Source organism: Colius striatus, chromosome W (assembly GCF_028858725.1).
Source record: "Colius striatus isolate bColStr4 chromosome W, bColStr4.1.hap1, whole genome shotgun sequence".
In the NCBI taxonomy this organism is placed as follows: domain Eukaryota; kingdom Metazoa; phylum Chordata; class Aves; order Coliiformes; family Coliidae; genus Colius; species Colius striatus.
The window spans coordinates 14,779,035-14,791,342 of NC_084789.1; the positions used below are offsets into that span (position 1 = coordinate 14,779,035).

Here is a 12,308-nt window from a genome sequence, read left to right on the forward strand (position 1 = left end):
ATATTGAACAAGACTGGCCCCAGAACCAATCCCCGTGGAACTCCACTGGCCACAGGCCTCCAACTTGACTCTGTGCCATTGATCACCACCCTCTGGGCTCTCTCATTCAGCCAGCTCTCAATCCACCTCCTTCTCTACATTGCTGCTGCATGTATCCTCAAGCTGCTTTGAGAAGCATAAAAGCATGTACTGAATTGGCTCTGCAATTATCACAATAAACCTTATAATCAAAAAGGCTTCATCCAGTGGTCAGACCTCACTATACTAAGAGTTGTGCAAATACACTAAATGACTCACTCTACCCTTCTCCAAGAGTAAACTGTCCCTATGTTTGAGTCACACAAATAGCTCAGTCTCAACTGAAAAGAAAAAAAGGCTGTTATTAAATCCCACAGACTATCCCATCATCTTGGATGAATACTTTCCTTGAAGAGGAGGTCACCTAATCATCCAAATTCCAGAGAATGTCTGTGTTTGGAACCATACAGTTCTTGCAAGCATCAAGGTCATTTCTGCTTCTCCCCCTGCCCCGCCAGTAAGTGGACTTGGGGGAGGTAGGGGGAATGGCTTGTGCACAAGAAGCTGGGAGGGAACATGGCTGGGACAGCTGACCCAAACCAGCCAAAAGGGCTGTTCCATATCATAAGATGTCATATATAAACTGGGGGAGGGGGTAAGCAATTGCATTGTGCATCACATCTTTTTCTTGGGTTTTGTTTCTCTTAATTACTATTATTATACTTTATTCTTCTTACTGTTATTATAATTAATAATGGTTTAGGTATTATACTTGTTCTTATCTTAACTCATGAGTTCTGATTACTGATTCCCCTCCCCATCCTACAGGATGTGTGGGAAGGGGGAGTGAGTGAGTGGCTGTGTGGTCCTTTATTGCTGGCTGGACTTGAACCACAACAAGGTGTCAATTGGCTTCTTCACAAAACTTAAGACATTAAATTGGTCAAGAGGGCTAGCTTTTTTCCTGCTGTTTCCTCTTTCCCAGTTTCAGGTTCTCTTAATGCTCTTTAAATGTAGATTTTTTCAGCTTATTGCTTAAAGATTGAACAGTGCTGAAAAACGCATTCATTACTGCTTGTCATAGAGACGTTGATGAATTCTAGTCACATGCAATTAAGCTGCAACTCAACACAATGACAGACTAAATAGGCAAGTCTAGACAAATAAGAAGAGAATAATAAAAATTATCATTCCTAGAGAAAAATTCCTAGAGGGTTCTACAATATTTCTGTTGAAAAAAGAGGTGCAAAATCTTATTTCATTTATCACATGAAAGGAGAGTATTTGCTTTATTTTAATTTATGCAATCCTATCAAGTGTTATCATCTAAATAAGACAGCAAAAAAAACCCTAGACACGTTGGAATATTTTTGCTAAACAAGAATCATAATCTTTTTTTTCCCCCGACATTTTAAAATAAAACACATACATGTTAAAAATTAGGTGCACTATATGTTGCACTCCGTAAAGATAAATTCTGCTAACTTGACTTGTCAGAATACTCTATCTATAAAACAAGGCTACTGATGTCACTGAGAAGTTGAATTGGCTTCATGACATTTAAATTTAAATGAAAGATATGTATTCTAGGCCTGAGTTTACTTCTACATAATTCAGGAACTACATGCCTCAGTAATACTGAGTATTCTTGTATTGGTTCTGTTGTTTTACAAAACAAGGGAAGAATCGTAAAGATTTTTTTTTCTTAAATCTGACCATTCTCTATAGATATGGAGAGAAATAGCAAAATCTGACAATCTATGCTGCAAGAGAAAGAATTAGTAACACAAGACATGTTGGTGCATTATTCAAAACCATCAGGTCAGTGATGCCATGCTAGGGAGACGTCAGGATCTCTTTGTCAACGGTGTATAGCAACTGACCTTAAGTATGTGATGCAGTAGTATGATACATTTCATAGCCTTTTTCATCGTACTTAAGAGATGTTCTCGAAGCCATAATTAATAACATTCATGAATACTAGGTTGTACTAGTCAACGTGCACATGGCCACAATAATTTCACCAATGAAAGCAACCTAATACTCCTTGGAAAAGGCTATATATTTTTATACAAAAACCAATATTAATTTCACATGTACTCACTCAGCATTTGTGTTAAGGTAATGAGATGTTAGAAAACTTACCAAACACTTGATTCACATGCACTCAGAATAAAATCACATTTTACACTTCACAAAATTGTTGGGGTTTTTAAATTTTTTTATGAAACCTTTAAAGGAAGGATAGGCTTGAAGAAAAGGCAGGAGGAGACAGGATTTAGTCTCACGAGCCCTGTAAAATTGTAATTTCTTCATGCAAGCCAAAGAAAGTTCCTGTGTCAAAGTAGATCCTCTATCCCTCAGCTTTTTCAATACAAAGAAAGAGGAAAGTCCAAGTTGAGGACAAACATGGGGCTTGAGCCACACTTGTAAAACAGCTCTGAAACCATTTCTAGCTCTATCAAACTCTAGAGCTAACCTTTTAGGTTATTTTCTGTATATGATCTACCTGTGGCTGTGTTTCCCCCCCCTCAACTTGCCCTATATTTTCCATAACCCTGCTCAACTGATAACCACCAGTGGCTGTCATAATGGATGGGTCTGGTCATGATGGCAGCTCAAAGTGGATTGGAGGAGACAGATAGCAGCACAATAGCCAAGGGCTAATTTGAATAATACACCCACCTAACCACAGTGCTGGTCAATGTCTAACTCAAGCCAAATTTGAAATAAACTAACATCTGTAGTCAGTATGTAAATATGACTATACATCAATCATCTTACTCCATAAATAGTGAACAGCCCAGCATCTGTTGAACTCTCCTGCATGGCAGTGGGCTGCACACCAGGATCTCCCCTTGAGTAGGGACTCTTCTCAAGGTTACTCCTCGAAGAAACAGATTTTCAGTAAGTGATTAATAGCATGCTAAACTTTGAAATCTTAGGTGATACAAATGATCAATTGCACACGTATAATCCTTTAGATATGAACCGTTGACCAAGTCTGGGACTAAGATCAAATCTGGAACCAAGTCTGGATCCAGCCAGAACTAAACTCCCCTCTGAAAAGGAGTTTAGAATGCAAGGGGGTCCTTTCTGAACCTCATGATGCAATGGGAGGGTCTCCCTGACAGTTTTGTCTGACCCTGTCTTCTATGCAGTAAATAATCAAGTGTACCTGGCTTTTGAACCTTGTTAAACCATTGTTGCATTTACTATCAAACTTTGTTAAACTGTTGTTTTCTATCAAGAAACATATTGCTGCTTCTCTCTTATGAGTGAAGTGCATCACTTCATCCACAACACTAACACACGGAGGAACAGCTTCAGTCTCCACAACTACTAGATTGGTGCTACGTGAACGAACTGTTTTGTCAAAAAGTGAGTTTGACTTAACTTTAACAGGGCCCTAAAATTAACATCTACTGCCAAAGTAATCATGGTGAGATACATAAAGCTAACCTAAAAGGCTGATTATTTTAAAGTTTCAGACATTTCCTGTTGGCAGAAAGTTAAAGCAAACTATCATTTTCAAGATATATTTTAAAAGAACAAAAAAGTATTCCTTGTAAAGAATCACAAATGAAAGTGGGCCATCCAATACCCAAGTGAATTTATTAATTCTGCTCTTAAAAAAAACTCATATAAACCAAAACTTTGTCAAACACTTCCAAAAACTCACCTTCAATTTCAGGAGAGAATCGAGCTGAATGGCGAGACACAAAAAGCTTCAGTTCTTGATCCAAGTTGCATTCAGTCAAGTTTGTGTCCCATGATCGGATTCCTAAAATTCAAAATGCAAAACACATCTAGTTTGATATATGAACACTGGGAGCTTTAAGTGATTATTTATTCATTTACATTAAAGTTATTTGCATATTTCTAAATTACAAAACCAGTCTCTCTCAAGTCATGCAGTTAAGCTATCCTTTGCAAAGTGCCAAGTGCTCAAAAGAAGCACTCTGGACAGGGATCAGCCACAATAAAGAGGAAAGCTGCTTGTTACCAAAAGGTAACAATCCTTTAAGGCCCCTGTGGTTTCCACATTCTAGTAGTCATATTACAAGAACTTATTGATGTCCCGGAATTGACTTCAAAATAGCAATATATCAATTTATAAAACTAAAAAGACTTAATTATTCAGAGGATAAGTTAGCTTGATTGCATTTGTCCCCACAATAATAAAAAAAAAGCATCACCTAGCATATTGCAAATTAATATTTAAAGTATTAAATTGCCGACTTCTTCCTTCAAAAGGCTTGAAGCATATCATATTTGAAATTAAATTTTAAGGTATCTTTTATTTATGAAATACCAAATTTCAGAGTTTGAGATTTCAAAATGCTATGCTTGATCTTTTTTCTTTTAAAAAATAAAAATCACATCTCTATTCCCTACTGGTTTTCCCCTCAGCTACTTAGAAATTGAGACACTTGACACATATATGATCATAAAATATATTATTCCCAAATATACTTTTAAGAATCAAAATTTTACCAGAAAAAAAAAAAATCACTGCATCCAAAAGACAAATTTATAGTTTTCTACCATAAGATTTTTATGATTAATTAAAAAAAAAAAATCCCCAAATTAACAGGAAAACATGTTTTTAGAATTTTTCTATATTTTTCTTGGTTTGTTTTGAAAATAGTGAGCAGGCAGTTGCACTACTGATAAGACCAGGCACTGCTGCAATTTTGAACACCAACATTAGAGGGTTTTTTTTTAATAAAGGAGTATCATTAGACTTGCACAAATTAACTGTCAAACACAGAAGGGAGTGCAGGCGAGGACCTATCTAGTCTCTAGACTCCCAGCATCTTCATCCAGAACAACACACCTCAAAATTTGATCAAGGTTTTTTCCTAACAGGCAAAATCCCAATCAGATCACCAGGAGCGATGACATAATTAATGAAAAGGCAAAAACATTCCCTCTGAACATCTAAAACTAAGTGGGTATTATGCTTAGTGGCAAGTTAGCAGCGATAGATTTCTGCAGCAGCAACTGTACAACAGAAGCTTCCAAAAGAGACTGAAGAGTATTTCTTCAGAGGAAGGATAACATCCAAGGTCTTTAGGGCATAAGTTTTAATAATTTAATGTAGTCAATTTACTTCTGACACAACCAAAAACTAGATAGCATTAAAAAAGTGTAATGGTGAAGAGGCTCTGAATGACAAAGCATGTACCTCTAGTTCTCCCTTGGAGACAATGGTAGCAATCAAGATGAACAGGTCACAGTGAAGCTGGTTAGCTGTGATGAGGCAGCCCTTTACCACAGTCATGAAAAAAAGAAACAAGAGAAATCTCCAACTAAAGTAACAATAGTTGAGAAAACAACTATAGACAAATGAAGTCCTAGCTGGGCTGCTGAACCACACCTACACAGCAAGGCTGCTACCAATTCTCCTTTCCAAGATCTCCCTTTCTCCCTTCTAACAATGGCAGGTTTCTGATATTTCTGCTTTCACCAGTCCACAACAAAAAATGTTACAAAATCATGTGTCAATTGAGTTTAACAAACTATAAGTTCCAGCAATGATTTTATTTCTGCTTCATACCACTATTATGGCAAAGGGGCTTTCTTCTCCTCTCTATATACACTGCAATCTGTTGTCTCAGAAACCACATCAAGAACTTATAAAACTGGCATTTCACTTGCAATACCTTCCTATATTTCTGAAAAGGACAAATAAACAGTGAGTCTGAACACTCAGGTAATAGCTTTATTACCCATATATTTTTCTTTATTAAAATACATGTGTGCATTTAAAGCTTAGGTCCTGAAAAATTCTCCAGCCTCGTTGCCAAAAGTTAGACATAATAGGCACAACTGCATTCCTGCTCCGGGAGTCATTGCCACTAGGAAGGAAAACGCCTCGAATCCCGGTGGTTTGGTGTTGGGGGACAAGGGTTTACTAGGGAACCGAGGTAAAACGCCGAAGAGCCGCCCTGCAGCCCGACCACCCCATCCCCAGACGCGTTTTGGGTGGTTTTTTTTTTGACGGCGTCGACGCCCTTTGTCCGCTTGGGGCTGCTATACGGACCGCAGTGCAGATTGTGCCACGCCCACCCGCCGCTATCTCTGGGCGGACAGGCTCGGCGGCGCTGCCGCACCTCTTCGCCCCAACAATGGTGAGGAGAGGGCTTGCCTCCTTCGCCCACTGCTAATGGCGGGGCAGATACTCCTGGGGAAGGACAGCGGGGTGCGGTACGCACCGAGCCGACTGGAGATCTTTGTGCGGGAGGCAGTTGGGAGCCGCTACTGCCGACACCACACGGGGCCCGGGCTGCAGCCGCTGACCGCCGCAAGCGGCTCCCAGACGCTCGCACAGGACGGAGGATCTCCGAGTCCGGGGAGAGGGGAAAGAAGGGGCGTGTGCGCAGAACGAAGAGCCCCTAGTGAAATAAAAATAAGAAACCAGAGACCACGACTTTGCAGCTCATGTCTGTTCCCTGGGTGTCGCCCCGACCACGAGCAAGGGGCGCCCGGGCCCCCTGCCCCGCCTGACCCGTGTCCCCGCACGAAAGGGGAAGCGTCTGCCTGCTCGCCGCAGTCGCTTCCAAGAGGAAGACGTCGGCGGGGTGGGGGCTCCGGGAGGCTGTGGCACTGCCTCACCTCGCTCGACGTTGGCGATAGCCTGCTGTAGATGCTCCTCGGTCACCAGCTCGCCGATGACTACCAGCAGATAAAATTTGCTATCCAGGAAGCGGTACGAGAGAGCATTGGGATTACTACAGGAGGGTTCCGAGTCCACTTCCACGGTGGCCATCACCGACGCTCTGCTCGGCGGCGACTCCACAGGAGTTCAGGGAATGAAAATGGCCGGGAAGGCAGCGGCGGTTTTATACAAAGACGATGCAGGGCAGGGACCTAGGGAGGAGGAGGAGGAGCGGGGGAGGAAGGTGGTGTATCTCCGCTTTTCTAGCACTTACAGCTGATGTCATCTGCGGTAAATCCTCCTCGTGGCGGCCCCCGGAAGCAGGAATGACGTGGACTGTGAACAATACCCTGGGGAGGACGCCCTCAGAGTGCGCCCCGGCTTGCCGCGTGACCCCTCCACCCCTGCTGCCCCGCTCGGGGCACATCCCGCGTCCCTCACGCACACACCTTTCCCCTGGACCTTCCTGCTGTCTTACCCTGCTAGTTTGGTCATCCCATTCTTGAGGCCCTCCCAGGGTCTCAGCCTTGATGCATGGCAGCTGTGGCATGAAGAGGAGTGGATGATGTCCTGGCAGACCTGGTGAGCTCATCTGGGAAAACCAGCATTGTTGCAAATCTGCTGGGGAAGAAAACTTATCTACACAAAGTTAGATAAGCAGAGATGTCCTTTATTTGATGATGCACCAGGGACAAAGGATCATTCCCAAAGAGTGTCCAATGAAGTATCAAAATTAACAGATATTTACACCCAATATTCTTTTGTTCTTTTTTACTATGCATAGAAGCCCACTTATAATTGTTCATTAAATTTACCCTTTACCTTGATTGGTTATTCATTACTTTTACACATTACATCGCTCATCAATTGGTCCCTTATTACACAAGTTATATGCATTCATATATATGTTAAAATCACTTGGCCAATTATCTGATTTAAGCTATTGATTATTTGGTGTTCTGGACCAGAATGGTACTAATTATTTGGCACTCTGGACCAGAATGTTATGGGGGTTCAGGACAGTGAATAGCCTAATGGTTAATATAACAAACTCCTTTCTTCCTCTGAAGCAATCACTCCCAACATTGTTCTTAGATGTTTTATGTCTTGCAGGTGCAAGGATTTAAACAATCCCCCTTGTTATCACTCTTATTACCGTTGTGCCTGATTTCTCATGCATGTTGTTCTTTTCGGGAGCAGCTTCACCAAGGAGGCTTAGTTTTGCTTAGTTATGCTAACTTATAAATTTTATTTTAATATAACTATTTGATAAAATCACTTGAATTTTTATACGTTCTATAACAGAGTGACTGGGGAATCACAATCTGGAGATAACCAATTAACAGTTCTTCTTGTTCTTTTTCTATGCTGAAGGTCCTCTTTGCTTAGCATCAGAGGTGCCAATCTTCCTATAGAGCATGGGCCTCCAATTACATTAGCTGGCACATAAGTATATGCAACCTTTCCACAAATTAAAAATCTAGTATTTATAGGTAATCTAGTATAGGCCCATTCATAGCTTTGTTTCATAGTTATATTACAAGACAAATGGGGTTGTAACTGTGTTAAATCTTCACATTTTGAGAGATAATTCACAAAACAGACAATTTTTTAGCTGGGAATGTTCCTCGGACTCTTAACTTCCAACACTCCCCTCTCTTTAACGTTAGATATTTTTCCCAGCTCATAGAGGTTATTATAGGTCAGTTCCTTGTTCAAGTTCTTGAATATGGTGTATTCCCTTAATAAATTCATGGGGATTGGAATCCCCACCAAACAAGAGCTATACATTCCCCCTACTAAATTTCCTGCATATATGCAGAAGGAAGACATGTAGGTTACCTTTCTGGCCAAAAGTTCCCAAATATTCTTCTTTGTATTCCATTTTGTCAAGAAAAATTGTGATATGATATTTCCCATTCATGATATCAACAGACCCACAACAACTAGTTGGAGGCCTGTATCTAGTGGAGTCCCTCAGGGGTCAGTGCTGGGAGCAGTACTGTTCAATATATTCATTAATGACCTTGATGAGGGAACATAGTGAGACCTGGACGGGCTGGAAAACTGGGCAGGAAGAAATCTAATGAAATTCAACAAGGGCAAGTGTAGAGTCTTACATCTGGGAAAGAATAGCCCCATGTACTAGTACAGGTTGGGGAACGAACTTTTAGAGAGTAGTAGAGGGGAAAGGGACCCGGGGATCCTGGTGGACAGCAGGATGACTGTGATCCAGCAATGTGCCCTCATGGCTAAGAAGGTCAGTGACATCCTGGGATGTATTAGAAAGGATGTGGTTAGTAGGTCAAGAGAGGTTCTCCTACCCCTCTACTCTGCCCTCGTGAGACCGCATCTGGAATACTGCATCCAGTTCTGGGCCCCTTAGTTCAAAAAGGACAGGGAGCTGCTGAAGAGAATTCGGTGCAGGCCCACCAATATGATTAATGGAGTGGAGCATCTCCCTTATGATGAAAGGCTGAGGGAACTGGGGCTCTTTAGCTTGGAGAAGAGGAGACTGAGGAGTGATCTCATTCATGTTTACAAATACGTAAAGGGCAGGTGTCAGGAGGATGGAGCCAGGTTGTTCTCAGTGATGTCCAATGATAGGATAAGGGGCAACAGGTATAAGGTGGAACATAAGAGGTATGGAGGAATTTCTGTGTGAAAGAGGCCACGACCTGGTAAGAGCGAACAACCCATGCTTTGAGAACTACTGTGCGGGTTGTCCTTGAGCCACTCTCGACTGTGAGAAAAGAAGAAGAAAGAATGCCTACATGATAACAAGCTCAATCAAGGAGGAGGCTGAAGCAGTATGTGAAACCGTAAGGCTTATCGCAGAAAAGCACAACTGGCTTTTAAAGAAAGGACCAATTAGAAGTAAACATGCTAGCTTTGCTGCTGATGCAAGTCTGATGCTTGTTAGTAAAATTTTAGTTATGACCTAACCATATTGGTGTCTGTCATTTCTCTGGTGGTGCTCTCTGACATTTGGAGCCTGAACAGGGATCATTGACTATTGCAGGCAAATTGCAGTAAGTGACAGATGGTCAGAGAATACTGGACAGGAGTTGGCACTGCATGGCAAGTGGGCCACAGAATCCGGGTGTGAGGTCGCGACTCACACCCTGTAAGGTAGTAAATTTGCCCCCCCCAGCACCCAGGAATACTAGTTGAGGGATGGAGACTGAGGCGGCGGTACAGTTGTTGGCTAACATACTCTAAGAGAGGACTGGCAGCCAGCATGAAGAAACTCCATGAGTTGATTAAATGGGCAAGAAAGAGAGGTTATATGCAAGATATAGCCTTGATCTTTAGCCCAGAAGAATGGAGAGAGGTGGGAAACCTTCTCTCGGAAGCCACTATTAGTGTCAATAAGGACAATAGTAAGATCAGTAAAGATCTAGGTCTCATTTGGAGAGACATGATAAACACTTCAAAAGAAATGCAAGCAGAATAGCGTGTGGCCATGGCTGCAGCCCAGGCATTAGCCGCTACACTGAAGCCAAAAGAGACAGATAGGAGAAGCTCCTGCAGGAAGTATTAAAGAAATTGGAGCGACTAGAGACCATCAAGACACAGCCCATCGCTGCTGAAAGACAGCCCGGTGTGCAGCCACTTCCCACACCCATTAAGTTTCTCTGGAGTGCCCCCCCCACTCACCAACACCACCAGCCCCAGCCCTCATGGACCGCTGGGCTCATCCTGTCAATCCGTTGCCTTAATGAGTGTGTTGTAGTGGTACAGGCAATATTCACTCGAAGACATAGAGAGTCTAAGTAATGCACATGCAGAGACATACACAGGCAACATAGTACAACCACCAGAGTTGACTCGAAGCCACCCTTCCTTTGCTAGCTACCTCCTTATATGCTGCTTCTGCCCATGAGATCACCCAGGGCCCAATTGATTAACTTGCAGCACCTGTTTCTGAAGTAGCTTGCCAGCTGCATTAACTTGTCCCTACCATCTTTATTCAAGCTGGCTGGTCCAAAGCTACATTTGTGCCTACAATTCCCCCCTTTTTCTTTTTTGGACCAGCCAGCCTTTAGCAACACATTTCAAAATTAAAGGTACATGAAGAAAACAAATATTTTTACCCATGGTCATGAGTTTACAATAAAAGGTCAATAACAGCTACATCACTGAACAATACAATACAGAAATCCATAAACTCAAAATAATTTGATATGTGTTGCTAGGAGGGACACACACTGGCAAGAAGGGGTGAGTTCTTGGTAGCTCCACTAATATTTCTTTTTCCTGATGTAGTTCCAGACTTTTCTTCAGATCCTTTAGCATGCTGATCTGTGAGCATTATCTGTAAGATGGAAGTATCTCTTCATCCATGGAAAATACACCATTTTTGCTTTCAAGTTCCCATTGGTCATCTTGTTAAGTTCTTCAATTCTTTTAATGCAATACAGATTGCTAGAGGAATTTACAGCAGCGTACGTGGTGCCACAGTTGAGAGGGTTTACATTTTGATAGGGTGATGGATTGAGGGTGGATCACTTGGTTCTTTCCTCAAGATTGTTTTTTCCATTGCTCTTACAGTCATTAAGTCCTTTCTGTTGATATGGCTTGATCCATTTTGCCAGAATCCACCGGGGACCTTGACCTGTAATGACACAAGCATAGCCTCTTCCCCACGTTAACAGATCTGCAGGTCCTTGCCACTCTCCAGTAGTGGAATTCTTATACCAAACTTTAGGTTTGTCAGTAAAAACCAAATCCCGACTCATTTGGGCAAAGTGTTAATGCTGGTGGTTCATTCCGGTTTGCCACAATTCTGAGATGATTCATTGTATAAAGGGCTTTCATTAGTCTATACTGAGGGCTCACCCCCTCTTCCCCCGTTTTTTGTTTTTCTAGCAGGCCTTTTAAGGTTTGATGTGTATGTTCAATAATGGCTTGACTGGTGGAATTTCCTGGGATTCCAGTAGTATGTTTAACACCCCATAAGTTTAGAAACTTACGTGTTTTACTGGCTATGTATCCCAAGCCATTATCAGTTTTTATCTCTCTTGGAACACCAAGGACTGCAAAGCAACTCCTCCAATGTCTTATGACATCTCAAGAACTGTCACTGGTTAAGGCTGTGGCCCAAACCATGGCTGAATAAATATCAATAGTGACATGTATACATTTAAATCGCCCAAAGGGAGCATAGACAGTGATATCCGATTGCCATATACCTAATGGTGCCAGACCCCTGGGATTGACTCCTACTCCTAGGCCGATTTGATTCTGGCATGCAGGGCATGTGGAAACAATACCCCGAGCATCCGATATGGTCAGGTCAAACTGCTTTGCCAGCATTTTCGCACTTTGATGAAAAAAATTGTGCAATCTTCGGGCTTCAAAAAAATTTGTCAATTATTGGCCCCATAGGTATCAATAAAGGAGCTGCCACTATCTTGTCAACAATTTCATTGCCAACTGATAGGCCATCTTTTAAGCCCAAATGGCTTCGAATATGTCCAATATAATAAGTAGTTTGACATTCATTTATCTGATGCCAGAGCCGCAGAAATGTTACACAGATTCTGATTAAAGATTTCTTTCAGCAACGCTCTCTTTAATCGAGTGACGGCATCGACCACAAAGAGGGAATCAGAGATGATGT

The 12,308-nt window shown here is 41.9% G+C and overlaps 1 protein-coding gene across 2 annotated transcripts in view; it reads right to left on the reverse strand.

Moving 5' to 3' along the window:
• Positions 1–6,993, reverse strand: part of LOC133628671 (microtubule-associated protein 1B-like) — a 140,876-nt gene extending 133,883 nt beyond the window's left edge. For both annotated transcript variants that reach the window (XM_062017098.1, XM_062017097.1), the window contains exons 1-2: positions 6,640–6,993; positions 3,701–3,802 (exon numbers count right to left, since the gene is read on the reverse strand). In XM_062017098.1, the coding sequence (XP_061873082.1) occupies positions 3,701–3,802; positions 6,640–6,793 (256 nt within the window). In that variant the 5' untranslated portion in view covers positions 6,794–6,993. The remainder of the gene's footprint in view (positions 1–3,700; positions 3,803–6,639) is intronic.
• Positions 6,994–12,308: the final 5,315 nt, after the last annotated feature.